The 24,520-nt window shown below is 35.1% G+C and overlaps 1 protein-coding gene across 1 annotated transcript; it reads left to right on the top strand.

Moving 5' to 3' along the window:
• Nucleotides 1-3,894: 3,894 nt before the first annotated feature.
• Nucleotides 3,895-23,720, top strand: ZDBF2 (zinc finger DBF-type containing 2). Its single transcript, XM_072962114.1, has 5 exons — nt 3,895-3,932; nt 5,447-5,555; nt 8,760-8,887; nt 15,869-17,882; nt 18,273-23,720. Exons 2-5 carry the CDS (start codon nt 5,496-5,498, stop codon nt 23,718-23,720), a joined length of 7,650 nt encoding a protein of 2,549 aa, XP_072818215.1. The 5' UTR covers nt 3,895-3,932; nt 5,447-5,495.
• The last annotated feature ends 800 nt before the right edge of the window (nt 23,721-24,520 follow it).

The raw sequence follows: 24,520 nt of genomic DNA, 5'->3' as shown, positions 1-24,520 counted from the left end.
GTATGCAAGAAATAGTCCTCCCCCTCCAAAAAAGCACAACTTTATTTCTGTTTTGAGATAATTCTGGAGTTATCTCAGGCAGTTCAGAGATCTCTGTTAACTGCCCCTGACTGGTTTTTGCAGTTTTAAATGTTACATAAACCAATGAAAAAAAATATAAGCATTGCCATTTTTATAGCATTGTTATTTTTATGAAAAATAAATTGGATGATTTGGCCTCAAAAAAAAAGACTGTTGCAAAAGTACTTAATTGGGTATCACAACTAAGTAAAAGGTTGGGGGAAATCTTAAACATTAATCATAATACTACTCTCAGTTCTGAAAATGTCTTTAAGTTCTTATTCTGTTTTAGAGGGACCAAAATGGAAATGTTACCGAACCGAACTTGGGTCTGCTCGCCTGCTGCACGGCAAAGCCAATCTACTGACACCAGGTTGTGGTGAAGGAAAGTACAGCGTTTATTTGCAGGGCGCCAAGCCAGGAGAACAGGCAGCTCGTGTTCAAAAGACCCGTAACTCCCCGATGGCTTTCAGGGAAGGGCTTTTTAAGGGCAACAATTGGGGTGAGGGTTGCAGCTCAGTGGATTGTCTGCTGACTGGTTGGGGGTGAGGTAACAGGGTGAATGTTTTGGGAATCTTAATCATTAATCTTCTGGTTCCATCCAGTCTGGGGTCTACCTGCTTATGGTCAGCCTATAGTCATCATCCTCCACCTGGGTGGCGGTGTCTTAGTTTCTGCAGAACAACTCAAAGATATGCATCAGATTGTTGTATATATATCCCTTGAGGAGGAACTGGGACCTTTTTTTTTTATCACTGAACTATTGTTTAAGTTATCACTGCTTTTATTGCTTAATTGCTTTTCCTTTGTTTCTGCATTCCCTCACTTTCCCTAAGTAGTAACTGTTTGAGTCTGCTTTTTTTGAACTCATGAAAGGTTTAAGGAGACTAAAGCCTTTTTCTACAAACAAGAAATGGGGGACACAGGGGCTTTTGTACCCACAAAGGCCCCACAGGGTCCTGGTCCGTCTCAGTTCCCCCTTTTCTTTGATACTCCTCAATCCCGAGGGAAATGGGGTGGAACAAGAAAGGGAATAAAGTTTTGGATACAGAGGTTAATTATAAACTCACTGAGGGGACTTGGTTTTAGAGGGGCTTGGTTTCAGAAACCCCTCGAGGGTAAATCATGATGTGGTTTATGAAAATATGATTTTAAAAAAAGACTTTGAACTCCAGCTGTCCACAAAAAGACGTCAATGAGACAAAAAAGCATATCTTGACTTTAAATCAAACATGTATTTATTTGTATGTTTTAAGGTAGATAAAATACTAAGTTTATGTGTGTATATATTTTTGAAATCATCTTATTGACTAATTTTTAAAAAGTTAACTCACCAACTACTGTGTCTCACATTGTCAGATAAGAGGGTTTTTATCTTACACTGATAAAGTGAAATAGTATGCAATTAAATATTCTGTTTTGGAATTATATCTAATATGATACAGAGGTGATCATCATAAATGGTTAAGAGAGGAGGCTATAGACTATGTGTAGTACCATTCCATTTTTGTAAGAAACGTGTTTAGAACAAAGAAGAATATATGAAAAATGTTAATGGTGGGATTATAGCTGACCTTTATGCTCTTTATTTTTAATTTTTATAATTGTGCTACAGTTATGTTTTACTTTCATAATAAAATGAATAAAAGTTGTTTTTTAAAGAAAAAAAATTAATGTGTGCTTTCCTAATTTACCAGCATAAATGAGACTAAGTCTCTGCTCTAAGGGATTCTGACTCTTTAAAGTTGGATATTTTGGGTATAAACTAATTTTCCAGTATTCTAGAAAATAATGCTGAATAGTTTAGAAGTTATATTCCTTATCTTCTGAAAAGCATTTTTGAGTAAGAAAGAACATTGTTCCAGAATTTTATTAAAACACTCTTTGAGCATACTACTTTCCAAAAAATTTGCACACTGCCTAAATCTTTATTCTACTTTTAAATCCTGTCATGTCAGAACTCAGTCTACTTTTCCTGCTTTATTGCCCCTTAAATTCTTAAGTGAAACCATAGCTCTAGCTGAACCTGTCAGCTTACTATCTCCAAATGTACTTTGTGCTTTCTTGCTATTGTACTTTTGCTTCTTTGTTACTTGGGATATCTTCTTTTTTTGACAGTTGTATAAGCAAATTCTACCCATTTTCCAAATCCAGTTAAAAAACCATATCCACTGTGACATCCTTGGTCCCTCCAGCTAACACTGAATTTTGCAATTGAAGCCATTTGCACTTACTATTTGTGCTTAGGCATTTCTCAGATACCACCTGATATTTTTTAGTTTATTTGCCAATTCTATTTTAAACTTAATTAAGAGCAAGAAAGCTTGTTTTATATTTCTTTCTCCCCCTTGACTCTCCTAGCATGGAACCCTGCACAGGGTAGGTACTAAATATTTATTCCTTGATCACACAGTGGTGTCACTGGCTTTTTTGAGTCCAAGATTTGAAATTTTTTGTTAACCAGTGATCCTGTATAGAGGTCAGCATCTTGCCCACAATGGTGTGGAGGAAGAAAAAAATAATAATTTGGCTTGTCAATTGATGGATGATAAGGAATTGACAGTTTTTTAAAAATTAAAACTAACACAGTCGTCAAGAGTTGCATGGCTAGTTCAGGACTCAAACTTAATTTCATGTAAATACTTCTTGAAAAAGTTTCTCATGTAGCTCATTTTGGGTTTGATAGACTCTTTGTTCTTAACCCTACCAGAGGCACAGTTATGCCTTGTGTTCTTACAGCTACTGTTCCTGGAACCCAGAGCTCTGAAGTATTTGATGGTGGGTTATATGGACCATCATAGTTACTCTGTTCCAGAGCATCTTAAGCAGTCATGTGGGATTCATTGAGTCATAGTATGTAAAGTGCTTTGTGTTCAAAGGTTAATATGTTTTCTCCTATTATTGGAAACATAATTGTGTCACTTTTCAAACTTAGATTGTGACTTGGTACTTATTTGGCTATGGGTAGACACTTAAAGGGCTTATCTTTTTTCTTTTAAATAGTTTTATTCTAATTTATAGATGTTTGCCAAGACTAAATATAGCTGATGAAATACCTGCCTTTTTCTGCTCAAGGTAAATGATTTGTTACTTTATAAAAATACCAGGTACTAATAAAATTCAGAGTTTGTATAAAAAGACCCATTTGGTCATGTAAACTAATACAATCCCAAGCCCCAAAGAAATGATCCCTTTAAGAATTTTATTAGTACATGAAAAATGATGACATATTATTGGTTCAACTCATATCAGAATCACCTCGGGACATTTTAAATATGTATAATATGCATGTGCCTGACTCCCCACCGGGGGACTTTTGATTCTGTAAGTTATTCAAGTGGGGTCCTAGCATGTGAATTTTCTAAAATGCCAACAGCTACTTTTGATTTATTGTAACTCGGTTTCATTGTGGCATGTGTATGACATTAGAATGATGAAAATGGCAGGTAATAATGCCATGGGAGTTAAAAGCCATAAGGGTTAAAGATCAAAAATACTTAAAAGTATTTAAATTTTGTGTGTGCGTGTGATGTTAGACTCATACTTTGATTTTGCCTTTTAATGAATGTCTTAATTATATTTTAAAGACAGCACTAAAAAGTTTGTTATTTTATGATTTTCAGAGTTTAGGTCTAAACTCTGGGGTTCTCTCAGCCTGATAATTGCCATATCTATGAATGCAACTTAAAATAAAACTTTCTTTCATTTTGTTGCTTCAGGTTAATAAGTGAAGTAAAGGGAAAAAAGACCAAATTTTAAGTAACTAATTTCTTATATATTCTTTATTTCAGAGGCTGATTTAATTGATTTATTTTCCCTATAAGTGTGAGAAGTCAGAAACTATCAAAATTTCTCATAATAAAAAGTAATAGGTAAGTGAATGTTATGATAGCATTTTGATTTAATGAAGCTTTTATATTATTGAGTGTAAGGCTATGATTTCATTTTTGAACATTGATTTTAATGAGTAAAGTTTTTCTTTGCTGGATAATCTTATCAGAAATACTCATAACAAGATTATTCTCTTTATGGTTTTCACCAGAATGTTTAAAATAATTAGTATTAAAAACTTGATGAAATTATTTCTTAAAATCCTATTTTCACTTCCACAAAACAGCAAAAACTGTATTGCGTTGAATTTATTTAAAATAATCATAAACTATATACATTTTGTGTCAGTGAATAAATTGGCTGTGTATCAGAGTTATCTGGGGAATTAAAAAGTTTCTGAATTCTAGGCTCTGTTCTCAGATGTACTAAGTCAGAATTTGGGGGGGTGATTTTTATATTCATCCTGGTTTGGAAACCACTGCAGTATGTAATGTGGGAGAATTATACTTTGGGGGAGGAGGGTAGAAACTTGGAAACTATTTTTTATTTGTGGAGAAATCTTATTGCACCAGTTGGAAAAAATACCTCTTACTTGTTTGGCTTATATAATTGTCAGAAGAAAAATGTTTTTTATTTCAGAGGCTATATTAGTTGTTATTTTGCTTTTTAGCAACTTTATTGGATAAATTACTTTAAAATCTGGCTCTTTGTGGATTAAGCAGAAAATAAATGTGGTATCTTTACTCTCATGACAAAGAAAAAGATGTTAATATGACAGAGTTCACGTAATCTGGGATTTTGTGTAGAAGCATAATGTGAAAATTAGTGAGCTTCTTTAGTGTATAGTAAACATACTATAGTAACGACTTAGAAATATAATATATCTTTACAAATTGAATAGTGTATGCAGTACTGAATCAATTCCTGATAACTAACAACTTTTCAGAAAATTAATAAAAAATGTAGTCATCTAGGCTTCAAAGATTGGCAACAAACTACTCTTTTAGAAGATGCATAAATCTCAGAGGAAGACAAATACTGTATTATATCACTTATATGTGAAATCTAAAAAATAAACTAGTATATGTAGCATAAAAGAGGCAGACTTAGATATAGAGAACAAACTAGAACTGGTTGTGGGAGTGAAGGGAAGAGGGGCAAAATACGGGACGGGGATTGAGAGGCGCAAACTACTATGTATAAAATAGACAAGCTATACAGATACACAGTGCAACACGCATATAGTCAATATTTGTGTAGTAACTGTAAATGGACTATAACCTTTAAAAGTTGTGAATTGTGCTGTGTTGTACATCTGAAACTTATATTGTGCATCACCTACACGTCAATGAAAAAAAAGATACAGAGGTCTCATCTCTACTGTAGGCTCACTGAGTGATTCAGGAGCTTATGGTAGGCTTGTCTGTTTTCATAATTAATAGAAATATGAGTAAGCAGGACTGACGAATAAATTTCTGCTCTCTAATATTTTCATAGCCAGTTTCCTTGTGGTAGTAAGGAATTAATGTGATTTTGCCATTTTTCTCTTTTTCAGTTTGAGTGTTCAAGGACAACAGCCATCTATCTGACTTTGGTTATTCAATATGCAGAACAGACAAGGATATTGCAGCTATTGCCGTGTGTGCTATAGTAACCTGGAACAGGTGAGAGGATCCTGTCAATATGGTTACACCTCAAAGGACCTAGTAGTAACTTTCTCTTCTTTTACATTTTATTAAATTCCTTTATTCGTTCATGGAACAGACCATATTGAGAGTCTACTAGTGAGCAGATACTCTTTTAAGGTTCCAGGGATTTGGCCATGAACAAAATCAGTTTTCTTTATTAATGAATCTTACATTATAGTGCAGTAAGGCAGATTATAAATAGTCATGTAAATTTAGTACATAATAGATCAAATTGTGATAAATGTTCTGAGGAAATAGAGAAGAGTGTGCAATTCTAGGTAGGATGGCCAGATGATGTTAAGAAAGTGACATTTAAGTTGAGGTATGAATGAAGTATGGGGGCCAGGCGTGCTTGTATCTAGGGGAAGAATTTCCAGGTAGACAAGAGAGAGCAAGGACAGAGACCCTGAGGCGGAGGGGTGGTTGACATGCTGACCAAAAGCCAGGAGGCCAAAGTGGCTGCCATGGAGGGTGGGTGGGGAGTGGATGCTAAGTGACAGGTGTAAAATTGAGAGCATTGGATTTCATAAGACATTGTAAGGTAAGATAAGGACTTTGAATTTTACACATCGATGCACAGAAGTTACAGATTTTACTGTAGTTGAGTTTATCTTGTCTTTTTTCTTTTGTTGCTTGTGGTTTTGGTGTCATAAAGGTTGCCTAATTCAAGGTCATGAAGATTTATGCCTGTATTTTCCTCTAAGAGTTTTATAGTTTTAGCTTTTACATATAGGTCTTTGATTCACCTTGAATTAATTTTTATATATGGTATTGGTTTATTTACCTCCCCAAAGCTCTGTTTTAAAAAAATACAACCATATGAGGGGTTATTAGAACTTCACCATAAGAATTTTGTGGGTGGGAACACAGTTCACTCTATAGCAATTACATGGATTGAGTTTTGGATGTTAAACCAATTTTAAGGTGTGAGGTGGTATCTCATTGTGATTCTGATTTGCATTTCTCTGATACTGGTGATGCTGAGCAGCTTTTCATGGTCCTGTTGGCCATCTGCATTTCCTCTTTTGGAAAAATGTCTGTTCAGTTCTGCCTATATTCAAAATGGGTTGGTTGGTTGGTTGGTTGCTTTTTAATTGAAATACAGTTGATTTAAAATGTTGTATTAGTTTCTGGTGTATAGCATGGATGGACTTGGAGAACATTATGCTAAGTGAAATAAGTCAGACAGAGAAAGAGAAATACTGTAAGATAGCCCTGACACGTGGAATCTAAAAAGATACAACAAACTAGTGAATATAACAGAAAAGAAACAGACTCACAGATGTAGAGAAGGAACTAGTGGTTACCAGTGGGGAGACGGAAGGGGGAGGGGCAAAATGAAGGTAGAAGAGTAAGAGGTACAAACCATCAGATGTAAAACAAGCTACAAGGATGTATTGTACAGCATGGGGAATATAGCCAATATTTTATAATAACTATAAATGGAGTATAACCTATAAGAACTGTGAATCATTATGTTGTATACCTATAACATGTAATACTGCACATCAACTATACTTCAATTAAAAATGTGATACTGTAAAATAAATATGTAAATAAATAAATTTAAAAAATTTTGATGGTGGGGATACATTCAGTCTATAGCAATTACATTGATTGAGTTTTGAAATGTTAAACCAATTTTTTGTTCCTGGACCAAATTCCACTTGGTCATAATGTATGATCCTTTTTATGTGTTGCTGGATTTGGTTTGCTCATATTTTGTTGAGGCTTTTTGCATCTGTATTCATAAGGGATATTGTCTGTAGCTTTTTTCCCTTGTGATGTCTTTGGTTTTGGTATTAGGGTAATACTGGCTTCATAGAGTGAGTTGAGTAGCGTTCATTTCTCTTCTTTTTGTTGGAAGAGTTTGTGAAGCATCATCTGTGGAGATTTGAAGTAAGTATTTATGGTAATAATGGATGCAGTTTTCTGACCAGGGTTGGTTACTTAGAAGAGTCTCACGTTTTTCTCCAGGATATAAGCTGTGGAATTGTGTCATAGGTGAAGTAGTGATATAATGAAGCTCTGGGTCTGCTAGTGCTAAACTGTTTCATCTTATATAATATCTAAGACAAGTTTATAATACGTAAAAATTCTGCTGTTTAGTGGCTTTTTGTTAACTCATCCTGGATACAAAGATCAATTCCAAGTGGATTGTAGATATAAGTATTGTAGGTGAGACAATAAAGCTTCTAGAAACAAATAGGAGAAAAATCTTTATGACTTTGAAGTGGGAAGAGATTTCTTAAACCGATCACAAAAAGCAATGACAAAGAAAAAAATTGGTAAATTGAACTGCAGTGAATTTACGAAACAGTGGAAGATGACTAAGAAAGCATAAAATTATCCTGTAACTATTCTTGGGAAGGATGTTGGATTTACTTGGGGGTGGTGTGTGTGTGTGCACGCATGCAACAAATAACTATTTATGAACGCACATACACACGTACACAAGAAAGTGAAAAGATAAGCCACAAAGAAGATGACACAGATCTTCCTCAATTTGCGATGAGATTACATCCTGATTGTAATTTGAAAAATCTTAAATTGAGAATGCATTTAATACAGCTAACCTACTGAACATCATAGCTTAACCTAGCCTACACTAAAAGCGCTGAGAACACTTACATTAGCCTACAATTGGGCAAAATCATTTAATCCAAAGCCTGTTTTTAATAATTGAATAGCTCATGTAATTTACTGAATACTGTGCTGAAAGTGAAAAACAGATGGTTGTCTGGGTACAGAATGGTTGTAAGTCTATGGGTTGTTTACCCTCGTAATAGGATGACTGATCTTTTTCCTCTACATCCCCTCCCACGGACTTTAGGTTCCAACTGGATTGCTTTTCATCCCTTCCTACCCATCCTACATGTGTATCTTTCTTACAGGCTTGGTTGTATAGGAGTCTTGCTAGTTTCCTGTTTTCAGTGAGAATTGTTCTACTTGTAGATGTATTTTTGATGTGTCCATGGTGGGGGAATTAAGCTCCACATCCTTTAATACTCTGCATTGATTCGAGCTCCCCATTTGGGTTTTAGATTGTATTTTAGAATTGCTTTATAGAAAGGATGTATCAATTTATACATCTACCAGGAGTATAATGAACCTATATTCTGACACTCTCACTACTTGTGAGTATTACCCATTTAAAAATACTCATTTTTTTCTTTATAGCATATGTCCAGTGATCGGCACAGATTCTTGACCATACAGAGTAGACAGTGGAAGGGTTCCCGTACTTTGATGGAACGTTTCTTGCAGGATGTACTGCGACACCACCCATATCGTTATCAAAAAAGCAGGTAAAGTAACTGAATGGAATAATATTAGTACATAGTTATATGTTACAGCATACATATAAGTTACAGTTTGTGTTAATGCTCCAGTACTTCCTAAAGTGAATCTTTTGAGTCAAGCAATATAAAGTGAAATTTTGTCTAGTGACGTACCTTTGCAATCATTTTTTAATTTTTCCCAGCCTAAGTAAGAAATTTCACTATACAAGATATGTACTACACTATGCTTTTACTAAAGAAAAGTCTTAGGTCAGTAAATAATTATTTATCATTAATGTGTTTTGTAAGGATGTCATAGGACTAAGCACAGGAAAAAGGTGGGAGTAAACATAGCTTTTACAAGATTCGTAACCAAAAAGCTGGGGACAGTAGCCAAGTAAGGGTGGTCAAAGTAAAAACTAAGTCAATTACACATTAATGGAACTATTTGCTAGCTATTTGCTAGTCTATCAGATAGAACTGGCTCTTTTTATTATTTGTCAGTATCTTGATAGCTTACTCATATCAGTTTATTTTGGTTGTTTTAATAAAAATAAATATTTTGATACCATTTAAAGGTTAATATCCTATGTTAAAGGAAAACTTTGGTAGAAAATCAGATTATGTACTGTGGTGACTTTGCAGCTACAACTATACGAGACAAGGCAAAACAGATCATCCGCACATCTGTGAAGATTTGTTTGAGTTCAGCACCAGCAGTAGAAAAAGAGGATGCACTTCTTGAAGGCTTTGCAAGTCATCAACCTAGAATTTGCAAATGGCGAAAATGTTTTATGGGGAAAAGTTAGGATAAAAATATGTGGTTTCTTAGCTGGTGGAAAGATGGAATTAGCCTATCTTGGGGTCAGCATAAATTTCCAGTTTTTAGTGTATATAAACAGTGCTACAACAAACATATTTGTACGTGTAACTCTGTAGAGTAGATTCCTAGAATTTGAACTTTTGAGCTAAAATTTATGGACATTAAAGGTTTTTATTTCTTAAATTTTCATTTTGAAATGATTTCAAGCTTACAAAAATTTAGTTACAAAACCAGTACAAGTCTTGTGTAACTTTACCTAGCTTCCCCAAATATTAAATCTAAAATAACCACAGTACAGTGATCAAATCCATGAAATTACATGATGCCACATTATTTATAGACCTGAGTCAGATTTTTTCAGTTGTCTTACTGATGTCCTCTTTCTGGACCAAGATTCAATCCAGGACCGCACATGGCATTGAGCTGTCACATCTTACTCTCCCTTGATCACTGGTAGTTCCTCAATCTATCTTTGTTTTCAAGACCTTGACACTTTTTAAAGATTACTGGCCAGTTTTTTGGGGTAGGGTATCCCTAAATTTGGGTATGCCTGATGTTTCCTCCTAATTAAACTTAGGTAATGTATTTTGGATAAGAATAAATTATAATTGATGGTTGTACCCTTCTCTGTATCAGATGAGACCCATGATATTGAGTCTCATTGCTGGTGATGTGGACTTGGATTACTTGATTAAGGTGGCTTCTACACTGTAAAGCTACTAAAATTTTTCCTATTGTAATTAATAAGATACTTGTGGGGAAGTACTTTGAGACTATATAAATATACTGTTTCTCATCTTACTTTCACCCACTGATTTTATTCAATCATTCATTAATGATTCTTCCCTGAAACAGTAGTTACATGTATTAATCAGAGTTCTACCATAAAGAAGATCTTTCTTATTCCCTCACTTAATTATTCAGTCATCTATTTCCATCATTTTTAACTCAAGAATGTCTTTTATTCTGTGGGTTTTAATCCATTGCTATTATTTCTTTCATTGCTCAAATTGTATATGGAAATGTTTAATTCTTTTAAAAATGAAACAAAATTTATTTTATTTCATTTTTAATTGAAGTATAGTTGCTTCACAATATTATATAAGTTACACATGTACAATATAGTTATTTACAATTTTAAAGGTTATACTCCATTTATAGTTATTATAAAGTATTGGTTATATTCCCCATGTTGTAAGTATATCCTTGTAGCTTATTTTATACCTATTAGTTTGTACTTCTTACTCCTTTACCCCTATATTTCCCCTCCCCCCCCAGTAATCACTAGTTTGTTCTTTTTTTTTTTTTTTTGACATCTCAGGGAACTACTGATTCTTTCCAGCTTCTTTATTTTTTATTGTATTTTTTATTTTTTATTTTTTATTTTTTTTAACATTTTTTATTGATTTATAATCATTTTACAATGTTGTGTCAAATTCCAGTGTTCATAGTTTGTTCTTTATATTTGCAGGTCGGCTTCTTTTTTGTTACAGTCACTAGTTTGTGGTATTTCTTTAGATTCCACATATAAGTGATGTCATACAGCATTTGTCTTTCTCTGTCTGACTTATTTCATTTAGTATAATGCCCTCCAAATCTATTCATGTTGCCACAAATGGCAACATTTCTTTTTAATTGCTGAGTAATATTCCATTGTGTATGTATATATATATATATATCTCATTTTCTTTATCCATTCATCTGTTGATGGACACTTAAGTTGCTCCGTATCTTGGCAATTGTAAATAGTACTGCTGTGAACATTGATGTGCATATATCTTTTCAAATTAGTATTTTGGGTTTTTTTGGATATATACTTAGGAATGGAATTGCTGGGTAATATGATAATTCTGTTTTTAGTTTTTTGAGAAACCTCTTACCATTTTCCACAGTGGTTGCCCAAACTTACATTCCCATCAACAGTGTACGAGGGTTCCCTTTTCTCAAAATCCTCACTGACATTTTTTTTTTTTGATGATAACCATCTGACAGGTGTGAGGTGATATCTCATTGTGGTTTTGATTTGCATTTCCCCTATGATTAGCAGTGTTGAGCATTCATGTACCTGTTGGTCATCTGTGTTTCCTCTTTGGAAAAACGTCTATTCAGTTTTTCTGCCCATTTTTAAATCGGGTTGTTTTTTGGATGCTGAATTGTATGAGCTGTTTATATATGTTGGATATTAATCCCTTATTGGTCATATCATTTGCAAATATTATCTTCCTTTCAGTAGGTTGTCTTTTGATTTTGTGAGTGATTTGTTTTGCTCTGAAAAAGCTTTTAAGTTTAATTAGGTCCCATTTGCTTATTTTTGCTTTTGTTTTCTTTGCTCTAGGAGATGAATCCAAAAAAGTATTGCTCTGATTTATGTCAAAGAGTGTTCTGCCTATGTTTTCCTCTAGCAGTTTTAAAGTATCCAGTCTCACATTTAGGTCTTGGGGGAAGGTATAGCTCAAGTGGTAGAAAGCATGCTTTGCATGCATGAGGTCCTGGGTTCAATCCTCAGTACCTCCTCTAAAAATAAAGAAAGAAAGAAACCTAATTAATCTCCCCTCTGCCCCCACCCCCAAACCAAATAAACACTTAGGTCTTTAAACCATTTTAAGTTTATTTTTGTTTATGGTTAGAGAAGGTTCTAATTTCATTCTTTTACATGTAGCTGTCCAATTTTCCCAGCACCACTTACTGAAGAGACTGTCTTTTCTGTATTGTGTATTCTTGACTCTTTTGTCATAGAGTGATTGGCCATAAGTGTGTGAGTTTATTTTTTGGCTCTCTATCCTGGTCCATTGATCTGTGTCTCTTTTTGTTCCAGTACATACTGTTTTAATGACTGTAGCTTTGTAGTATAGTCTGAAGCCAGGGATTATGATTCCTTCAGTTCTATTCTTTCTCAAGATTATGTTGGCTACTCTTGGTCTTTTGTGTTTCCATACAAATTTTAAAAGTATTTGTTCTAGTTCTGTGGAAAATGCCATTGGTATTTAGATAAGAATTGCACTGAATTTGTAGATTGCCTTGGGTAGTATGGTCCTTTTAACAATATTGATTCTTCCAATCCAAGAACACAGTATATCTTTTCATCTGTTTCATCTTCAGTTTCTTTCATCAGTGTCATAGTTTTCCAAGTACAGGTCTTTTGCCTCATAAGTAGTTATATTTCTAGGTATTTTATTCTTTTTTGATATAGTGATAACTTGATTGTTTCCTTAATTTCTCTTTCTAATACTTCATTGCTAGTGTATAGAACTGCAACAGATTCCTGTATATTAATCTTGTATCCAGCAACTTTGCAAAATTCATTGATGAGCTTTAGTAGTTTTCTGGTGCATCTTTAGGACTTTCTATGTATAGTATCATGTCATCTGCAAAAGTGACAGTTTTATTTCTTTCTTTCCATTTTGAATTCCTTTTATTTCTTTTTCTTCTCTGATTGCTGTGGCTAAGACTTCCAAAAATATGCTGAATAAAAGTGGTGAGAGTGGGCATCCTTATTTTATTCCTGATCTTAGAGGAAATGCTTTCAGCTTTTCATTGTTGCGAATGATGTTAGCTGTGGGTTTGTCATATATGGCCTTTATTATGTTGAGGTATGTTTCCTGTACATCCACATTGTAGAGAGTTTTTTTTAATCACAAATTGATGTTAAATTTTTTCAAAAGCTTTCCTGCATTTATCATATGGTTTTTATTCTTCAATTTGTTAATTTGGTATATCACACTGATTGATTTGCAGATATTGAAAAATCCTTCTATCCCTGGGATAAATCCCACTCGATCTTGGTATATAATTCTTTTAATGAATTGTTGGATTTGGCTTGCTAGTATTTTGTTGAGGATTTTTTGCATGCATGTTCGTCAGTGATATGGCCTGTAATTTCCCTTTCTTATAATATCTTTGTTTGGGTTTGGTATTAGGATGTGCTGGCTTCATAGAATAAGTTCAGAAGTTTCTAACCTTACACCTGAAGTTACTAGAAAAAGAAGAACAAACAGAATCTAACCCAAAGTTAGTAGAAGGAAAATAATCAAAAAGATCAGAGCAGAAATAAATGAAATAGAGACTGAAAAAAATTAGAAAAGATAAATGAAGCTAAAAGCTTGTTCTTTGAAAAGATAAACAAAACTGATAAACCTTTAGCCAGATTCATCAAGAAGAAAAGGGAAAGGGCCTAAATCAATAAAATCAGAAATGAAAAAGAAGTTACAAGTGACTTCACAGAAATACCAAGGATCATCAGAGACTACTATAAACAACTATATGTCAATAAAATGGGCAACCTAGGAGAAATGGACAAATTCTAGAAAGGTACAATCTCCCAAGATTGAACCAGGAAGAAATAGAAAATATGAGCAGACCAATTACTAGTAATCAAACTGAATCAGTAATTTAAAAAATCCCAATGAACAAAAGTCCAGGACCAGGTGGCTTCATAGGTGAATTCTACCAAATATTTATATAGGAAATTTTTAATTCTCGATAGACATTCCCTAGAATGCTATACCAGTTTATACACAATTTATGCAGTTGGTCATACATTTTTACATTTGTCTTTCTCTGTCTGGCTTAGTGTGATAATCTCTAGGTTCAAGAAGAGTGGTTTTTAACCTTTAGTAGTTATGATTTTAGAGGGCTTTTTTGGGTCATTGTTGTAAAATTAGTTTAAAATGCATAGAAGTATGAATTGTGATTTGGTTGTTAATTTTATTTATTTATTTATTTATTTATTTATTTATTTATTTATTTAGGTTGTTGCATAGTTGTTAATTTTAAATTCACACAAATACAGATGAAAATCTTTTGGGATTTCCAACATGTTTGATTTTATAGTTCTGCCTTCCTTTCTTTTCTTAGCCAAATGTTATAAACTTAATTTTATTTTGAGAATAATTGTGATAGTCTTTAAGACAAATGGAGATTATCTTTTAGGGTTCTGAAAAACTAGGATAAAGTGATTATTGTGCTGTACTTTTATTGATTAGCATTCAGAAGTATGAAAAATTATAGATTTTTTGCCTCATCATGATATTATTTTGATACCACAGTTAATTTTTTATTTTACAAATGCCAAAAAATGTTATCTTAATGCTAATTATAATAATATATTTTCAGGGAAAAGTAATAGTAATATTTAGGACATGTTAAAAAAATTTCTTATGGTCAACACATGTATGCATGTCCTTTTAGACAACTTTATCATCTCTCAAACTGAAAAATATTTGATAAAGCTGTATTTTAGTATTAATCTATTTTAAATTATTTATTTATTATTTTTAATGGACTATTTTTAGGGCAGTTATAGATTTATAGAAAAATTGAGAAGATGGTACAGAGAGTTCCTATATATATCTCCTCATCCAGTTTGCCTATTACTAACACCTTACATTAATAGGTTACATTTGTTACAATCAATGAACTAATACCGTAACTAAATTCTGTAGTTTATTCAGATTTTCTTATTACTTGTCAGCCTTTTGGCTAAAGTCAAGTGTAGATTTTCTTAGTTTTCACCTAATGTCTTTTTCTGTTTTGGGATCCCATCCAGTATAAGCACATTACATTAACTTGTCATGTCTCCCTAGACTTCTTTTGGCATTTTGAATTTTAATAGACATTGCCAAATTGTTCTTCGCAGAGATTAAACTAATCTAAACTCCTACCAAAAATGTACTAAAGTGCCTGTGTCATTACACTCTTGCCAAAATAATGTATTAATAATAGCTAACATTTGTGAATGATTACTATTTTCCTGGCTTTTTGCAAAAATGCTTTTTACATTCAGTATCTAATTTACTCCTCAAAACAATCTTATGAAGGAAAATAATACTAGTTTCCCTTTTTTGGAGGAGGAAACTAAAGTCTAGATGGTTAAGTAACTTGTGTTAAACTTTTTGCTATTTACCATTCTGATAACTGAAAAGTGATATACAGGTTTATTTACATTTTTTCATGTTTAGGAGCCATTAGTGTTTATTAAGTAGCACTTTGTGGAGTTCCCTCCATCTTCTGCACTGATTACCTTCCTGAAATACATGTAATGTATAGCCTGGTGTGATTGCCTTGACTCTGTCTGCTAGGAATCTGGCCCAGGATAGAAAGAAAATAATTTTTAGTATGTCTTTAAAAAAAAAGCATTTTAAACAGATATTAGTATATTTTTATGGCTGTTTTCCCTTGCTTTTTAGATCAATGCAAAAGAAGAGCCTTCCTATGAATACTGCAGCACCTTCTGAAGTGGTTCCTAATAATGATTTTAATCCTGAAGAAATGGCAGTAGATGCTGATGGAGTCAGAGGAGAGATGCCCGCCAAGGATTCTAAACCTGTTGAAGACATGTATTCTAGATCTAGTAAATCTCAAGAGTATATACAGGGGGTTTCAGTTCGACCATCAGTTATTCAAAAAGTGGAGAAAGGACAGCAGCAGTCCTTGGAGTTCATTCAGAAAATTGGGAACAACATGAAAGAATTTAATTCAGTTGATATTGGTCACTCTACAAATAATAGACAAAGTGTAATATGTTTTTCAGTTATTTCTAATGCTCCTGTTAGTTGTTTACCTGAAAGTTCTCATGAAAGACCAGTTACAACTAATACTACTACTTTGTTACCACTAGGAGCCCATTTTGATTCAGTTGGTGAATGTGACCCAAACAAAGTTGACAAATACCTTAAACAGCTGGATGGGGACTCTGGAAATCTTACGCTGTCATGTTATCCAGAAACTTCTTCAGGTTCATGTCAGAAACCTAAAGAATCAAATAGGGAGTCTTTATGTATAAATTCAGATAAATTGGTTATACAGGAAGATGTAAAATCTCAGGGTAAAACTTTGTCAACTGGCTTTGAAGCACATGAATTTGTGGGTACCGAAGGCTCCTTAAAATTGGAATCTCTTTCCAAATTAGCAGTAAACCCAGCAATCAACATGAATAAAACTGACATACCTGTTGATAAAGGAATCTTTGAAGATGGCATTCCAAAGCATCATGAGGAATTCTTTCCTAATATGGATTGTACCCAAGAAGGAAAGCATTTGGCCTTTTTGGAACAGAAGACCTCAGTGAGTTCTGAAATGAAGTTGGCTGGTGGCTCTCTTCAGTCAGTGTCTGATCACCCTGAAGAGGATGTGCCAGACCTTTGGAAGGAGGAGCAAATTGACCAAGAAGATAAGAACTATGAATTAAGAAGTTCTGAAATGAGTTTTGATGGCAGTTCTTCTTTTTATTCACTTACTGACCAATCGGAAGAGACTGCTAATGGAATAAACCTTTCAGAGGAAGTACATGCTGATTTGCAGTATAAGAATAACGAATCTTCTGTTTCTGAAATAAGTTCTGATTGTGATGGCTCTCTTCACTTGATTACCAACCAAACTCAAGTAATTGTTAAAGATATAAGTGCTCAGAAGGCAGTGCATATTAGGCTGGTTGATGAAAGCTATGAATCTAGTGATTCTGAGATGACTTTTGATAGCGATGCCTCACTTCAGTCAAGTGATGACTACCCGCAACAGCCTGATAAAGAAGCAAACCTTCTGAAAAGGGCACACACTGGCTTGGTTGATATGAACTATGGATCCAGTAGCTCTGAAATAAGTACTGATTCTGTTTTCTCACTTGAGTCAGTGGTTGACCAACTCCCAGTGGCTGTCACAGAGAGAAAACTTCAGAAGGTTCACAGTGGCTTGGTTGATATGAACTATGGATCCAGTAGCTCTGAAATAAGTACTAATTCTGTTTTCTCACTTGAGTCAGTGGTTGACCAACTCCCAGTGGCTGTCACAGAGAGAAAACTTCAGAAGAAGGTTCACATTGGCTTGCTTGATATGAACTATGGATCTAGTAGCTCTGAAATAAGTACTGATTCTGTTTTCTCACTTGAGTCGGTGGTTGACCAACTCCCAGTGGCTGTCACAGAAAGAAAACTTCAGAAGTTTCACAGTGGCTTGGTTGATAGGAACTATGGATCCAGTAGCTCTGAAATAAGTACTGATTCTGTTTTCTCACTTGAGTCAGTGGTTGACCAACTCCCAGTGGCTGTCACAGAAAGAAAACTTCAGAAGAAGGTTCACAGTGGCTTGGTTGATATGAACTATGGATCCAGTAGCTCTGAAATAAGTACTGATTCTGTTTTCTCACTTGAGTCGGTGGTTGACCAACTCCCAGTGGCTGTCACAGAGAGAAAACTTCAGAAGAAGGTTCACATTGACTTGCTTGATATGAACTATGGATCTAGTAGCTCTGAAATAAGTACTGATTCTGTTTTCTCACTTGAGTCGGTGGTTGACCAACTCCCAGTGGCTGTCACAGAAAGAAAACTTCAGAAGTTTCACAGTGGCTTGGTTGATAGGAACTATGGATCCAGTAGCTCTGAAATAAGTACTGATTCTGTTTTCTCACTTGAGTCGGTGGTTGACCAACTCCCAGTGGCTGTCACAGAGAGAAAACTTCAGAAGGTTCACAGTGGCTTGGTTGATATGAACTATGGATCCAGTAGCTCTGAAATAAGTACTAATTCTGTTTTCTCACTTGAGTCAGTGGTTGACCAACTCCCAGTGGCTGTCACAGAGAGAAAGCTTCAGAAGAAGGTTCACATTGGCTTGGTTGATAAGAACTATGGATCAAGTTGTTCTGAAACAAGTTTTGACTCTGATATTTCTCTTCAGTCAGTTGTTGATCATCCCCAACTGGCTGTCCAAGAAAGAAACCTGGTAGATAGGCTTGTTTACCTGAAAGATAAGAATCGTAAACCCAGTAGTGCTAAAGCACATCTTGATTGTGATGTCTCTCTTGAGACAGTGACTGATGAACCTCAGAAGGCCATTGAAGAAATAAATCTGAAAGAGAAGAATGACCTTATGGATATGAGCTATGAGTCTTATGGCTCTGAGATGAGTTTTCACACTGATGCTCAATTAGTACCTGACCAATCCCAAGTAGCAGTTAAAGAAGTAAACATTCAGGAAGTAGCTGTTGACTTGGAGAATAAGAGTGTTATATCTAGTCTTCCTGGTCTAACTTTTGGTTCTCATGCTTCTCTTTATCGATCAGGTAATGACCAACCTCAAGGGGCTTTGAGTGAAAGAAATCTGAAAGAGTTAAATATTGACATGGAAGTTAAAAGCTATAGGTGCTCCAGTTCTGAGTTCACTTTTGATTCCAATTCTCCTCTTACATCAGTTACTGAGTATTCTGAGCTGGATGTTGAAGAAGTAAGAAAGAAGCACATTAACCTGGAAGATAAGAGCTTTGAGTCAATTAGCTCTAGAATAACTTTGGATTCTGATACTCCTCTTCATTTAGGGCCTGATCAGCCTGAATTAGCTGATAAAGAAACAGTCATTCAGAAAGAAGAGTATGTACACTTAGGAGGGAAGGACGATGAACCCACCACTTCCAAGATAAGTTTGGATTCTTATATCCCTTTTCACCCAGTGACTAACCCTCCAGAAGAAGCTGTTAAAAAGCTGTTAAGTTTTCAAAAAGAAGAGTGGGTACCAGTCGAAAATAGAGAAAACAAACCTAATGGTTCTGAATTAAGTTTTGATTATGGTATTTTTCACTCAGTTACTGGACATTCTGAAGATCCCATTAAAGAAAGAAGCCTTCAGAAAGAAGAGAATGTACACTTAGAAAATAAGAATAATGTACCCAGTGTTTCTGAAGGCAGTTCGAAATCTGATACCTCTTTTCAGTTAGTGGCGAATCATCCTGACGTAGCTATTAAAGAAATAAACCTTCAAAAAGAAGAACATGCAAACTTAGCAGAGAAGGGTAATGAGTTAAGTATTTCTGAAACAAGTTGGAATTCCGGTATTCGTCTTCAGTCAGTGATCTACAAACCTGAAATGGTTGTTAAAAAACTATGGCTTCAAAAAGAAAAGCATGCTCAAATAAAAGCTAAATGTGCTGAATTTAGTGGTTCTGAAACAAATTTAGATTCTGATATCCCTCATTGTTCAATAATAGAACCTCAAATAGCTGTTAAAGAAATAAATGTTCAGAAAGAAGAATGTGTTGGTCTAGAAAATAAGAGCAATAAATATAGTGGTTCTGATACAATTTCGGACTCTGATGTCCCTCCTCGGTCATTGACTGAAAAACCTCAAGTAACTGTTTTGAAGGAGGACCATGTTGACCCAGAAGTTGAAAGTACTAGACCTGGAAATTTTGAAATAAATTTGGGTGTTAATGCCCCTCTTCATTCAGTTCTTGACCAACCTCAGCTAGCCCTTTTGAAGGAAAAACATGTTGATCTGGGAGATAAAAACAGTGGATCTGGTGGTGGTAAAGTAGGTTTTAATTCTGATCACCTTCATTCATTGCCTGGACAATTTCGGAAAGTGATCAGAAAAACAAACCCATGGAAGGAAGATGATATGGGCCTGAAAAATAAGGTCAATGAACCTAATGTTTCTAAATTAATACATAATTCTGATGTTTCTCTCCAGTCTGTGTCTGATCAACCTGAAGTAGGTGTTAAACAAATAAACCTTGAGAATGAAGGTCATGTGTACTCAGAAGATAAGAACAGCCGATCTAGCGGGTCTGAAATGAGATTGGATTCTGAGTTCATGGTTCAGTCAACAGTTAATCATCCTCAGATAACTATTCTGGAACAAGAGCACACTGAGCTAGAAGATAAACACAATCAATCTTGTGGTTCTGAAATAAGTGTTGATTCTGTTGATCCCCTTCAGTCAGTGCCTGACCAGCTTAGAGAAACTGTTAAAGAAAAAAGCCTTTGCAAGGATCAAGTTGACATGGAAGATAAGAGAGATAAATCTAAGCATTTTGAAATTGTATATGATTCTGATGTCCTTTTTCAGTCAGTGGCTGGCCAAACTAGAGAAGTTGTTAAGGAGATCAACCTTTGGAAGGAGCATGTTGACTTGGAAGATAAGGTTGTCAAACCTAGTGATTCAAAAATAAATTTTGATTCTGATGCACCTCTTCAGTCTGTGACTAATGAAATTCAAGAGGCTGTTACAGAAATAAGTCTGAGGGAGGGACAGGTTTGTCTGGATGCTAAGAGCTATGAACCCAGTGATTCTGAAATCATTTTTGTTTCAAATGCCCCTCTTCAGTCAATGGTTGAGCAGCCACATGTTTTGGAAGAGCAACAAGCCAATTTGGAAGATAAAAGCAGTGATCCTTGTGGTCCTGATATAAATTTTGTTTCTGATGAAACTTTTCAGTCAGTGGCTGACCACATTCCAAAGTCTGTTAAAGAAATAGGTCTTTGGCAGGAAGACCATGTTTACCTGGAAGATAAGAAATATAAACTAGGTGATTTTGAAGTAAGTTATGATTCTGATGTTCACTTTGTAGCTGGTCATTCTCCCGAGGCTGTCAAAGAAATAAACTTGCAAGAGAAGAATGATTCTGGTGTTCATCTTTGTTTAGAAGTTGGCCAATCTCAAGTGGTTTGCAAAGAAATGAACCTTCAGAAGAAAGAGCATCTTGGCATGGAAGAAAAGACCAGTGAACCTAGTGATTCTGACATAATGTGTGATTCTGATGTCTCTTTTCAAATAGTGATAAATGAACCTCAAGTGTCGGTGAACCTGGTGACTGGTGATAATGATTGTGAAGTGATTTCAGATTCTGATGTCCCTTTTCAGCCAGTGATTGACTCACCTCAAATGACTGTCCAAGGAATCAGCTGTATAAATGCTGAAAGTTTTGTTCTAGAAAGTGAGAGCTGTGACTCTTGTGATACTGAGCTAGGATGTGTTTGTGAAGCCTCTTCTCAATCAGTGACACACCACTCCAAAAAAACCTTCAAAATAGTAAACCAGAAGAAAGACTATATTATTCTGGAAGAGTCAAGTTGTGAGCCTTATGGTTCTGAAGTCAGTTTTCCGGTTGATGCTTCTCATCAGTCCACAACTTACCAATCACTAGGGCCTGAAAAAAAAAAGGCAAAATGTATTGACCCAAAAGATAAGAGCTGTCAGTCTAATAGTCTGAAACGAAAATTTGAATGGGAAGACACTTGTCAGCCACTGGCTCATCAACTGCAGAAGGTTGACAAAGGAGTCAGCCTTTGGAAAGATGTAGAAAATACTGGCTTAAAAGATAAGAACTATGAATCTAATGTTTCTGCCAAGGGTTGTAATGAGTCTCCTGAGTTGGTGATCCACCAAATGGCTGATAAAGAAAACCTTCTGAAGTTAAAATGTGCGGATCTAGAAAGTATGAGCTCTGACCCTTGTGGTTCTGGGATGAATTTTCAGTGTGATCCCTCTCATCAGTCTAACACTGATCAGCCTCAAAAAGCTGTTAATAAAACAGGCCTTCTAAAGAAGGTGTCTTTTGACCTGAAAGAAACAAACTATAATTGCCATTCAAGCTCTGTTCCCAGGGTTGATTCTATAGGGAACCTGGAAAAAGCAAAAGAGGTCACAGAGGATGATCCTGATGAACAAGTTCCTGAAGGCGTGCCTCAAACCCCTGCTTCATTGGTGGGGAAAACGTGGTCTCAAATAATGAGAGAAGGTGACATGAATACTAATGCTCTTGCGAAGGAATTTAAGGGAGATAGCTTCCGCTGTTACGTTGATGACCGTGAGACCAGGAAAATAAAAAAAAAAAAACTGAATAAAGGAAAAAAGATTGCCTGGGCTGACCTTGAGCAGGACACTACATCAATTCAGGTCGTCTCAGATTGTGATGATGGTGTAGGTGGTATTTCAGATACTGATGACTTTCCAGTGGCCTTAGATAAACCTAGCCATTTTCTTTCAACAAAGAGGCACTGTGAGCAAACATGGCGAGTGGCTTCTCGATGCCAGGCTGTAAAAGTCAGCCATGGAACTCAAACCAATCTCTCAAGTCACCCAGGGATGAAAAGAAGAATGACTGGACAAGAGAAAGACTCTCCAGGAAGGAAACATCCACTTTTACAGAACGACAGAAAAACAAGAAAGAACGTAAAAATTGGAACAGCTGAATTTCCTGAGTCATGTAGTACAGTCTTGAAGTCTTTGCAACCAAATGCCTTAGTTTATGTTCTTTCTTCAAATATTAAGCAGAAGAAAGGTGAACCCAACAACTTCTCTAAAATGAGGCACTGTAGTAGAAATAATTGGGATATTAACATTCAGTACAGAGATAAACAGAGTTCCTATAATTATTATGACCCATTGAATAAGCGAATTGTAATTGATCCTTCTTTGAACATAGAAGTACCAAATTCGGACAGGAATAACTGTGTTGAAATTCATTTTAGTGACCTGAACTCCCATGGAGGAGATGATGACACTTATGTACAGAGCTCTGCTTCAGCACCTTTTATGACAGTGACAGTAGGACATGAAGTAATGTCACATCAGGAGGCCAGTGAGCCTTCTGTGTTTCTGGAAGAATCTGAGATTTTGAATTCTAGTGAAGTTCCAAAGGAAAGTAATTTCCAGTCAACTCTTTTAAATTGTGATGTTACGAACATTTCTCCAAAATCAGTTAGAAATCAGTTCTCTGAAAGTAAAAAGAAAATTCAGAGAAAGAAGGTGACAACTAATAATAAGCCAGGTTTTCCCCAAAAGGGCTGTAGACCAATTATTCCCCAGCAAAAAACCAGCATTGCTTCAGAAACACAGTCAATTTGGAGTCAGACCAAATTAAGTGATATAATTAAAAAGTATATTCTAAAATACTCTGTTTTTCTGCGTCACAAATATTGGTCCAAGAACACTTTAATTAGGATGCATCATAAGAAGAAAAAATCTCATGTTAGTAGGTTAAAGAAGGCAAAGAATCCAGCCAAAATTCTTCCAAACTCGGTTCCCTCAGCTGGTGCTGAAGAGCAGTCAGGAGCTCCAGCAAGCTCTTCTCCCAAGCAACCTGTGCAGGATTCTCCTGTTCCTGCAGGAAGTACGAACAATGGTATTAAAAGAAGCCCTAGAAGAAATCAAAGAAAGCCTTCTAGACCTGTGAGAGTATATGATTTGAGAAGCTTATATTCTCAGGTACCATATACTGATAGAATGAGTACTCGGCTGTCACACAAATTTCAAGATAATAAGGTGAATTAGAGGTGTTTCTGTTAAAGCTGGTTGAGGATTCAGTACCTCAGTGGAAAATGTATTTGGTACCTTGTGTACAGAGCTTTCCTAACTTTGGTGAAAAAATTAATCTTCAATTATTTGGCTATAGACCTATTTTTTAGAACTTTTATATTTATTTAAAATTAGTGTGTAGGGTCTTTTTTTTTAATTTTAAGATTCAAAACCACCCTTTGCTGTGGAAGAGCTTCATCTTATTTATATTACATAATTTAGCAGAGTGTATACAGTTTTCTTCCTCAGAAATCGTGTCCCTCTTAACTTATTTTTTGTGATTGTATCTCTCGTGTCAGTAGGTTATAATTGCAAGAAAGAATATGGCACACATTAAATGCTATCTTATGTTCTACTTTTAAAAAATTGAACAAATGAATATATAGTTATCTTTTGTGAGTTTCTGAGTAATGTTGTCAATGTTGTATTCTAATTGGATAATTTAAAAACAGAAAGTCAAATAGATTATCTCAGCTTTTGAGTAGGACCTAAGTAGTCCTGCACAATATGTAATTTATCTTTTTTAAAAAGAATTCCAGAAAATGAGATTCCATCAACTTTAATCCCGTTTTTAAAAGCTGCCTGCTGATTTTAAATACATAACACAAACTTCTCCTGCTTCATTTAAATTGGACCTGTAGGTCTCTAACTTTCCTAATTTGGATGAATGCACATGTGCAGGCTCTGTAGATTTTTCCTTAGTGTTGTTAGGTCTTAAGGAGGGATGATCTTGCCAGTGTGGTTATGCTTTTCTACCACCTTTATTCCCCTCCACC

Source organism: Vicugna pacos, chromosome 5 (assembly GCF_048564905.1).
Source record: "Vicugna pacos chromosome 5, VicPac4, whole genome shotgun sequence".
Taxonomy (NCBI): domain Eukaryota; kingdom Metazoa; phylum Chordata; class Mammalia; order Artiodactyla; family Camelidae; genus Vicugna; species Vicugna pacos.
The sequence above is the reverse complement of the archived record's forward strand: the minus strand, read 5'-3'. Positions and strand labels throughout refer to the sequence as shown.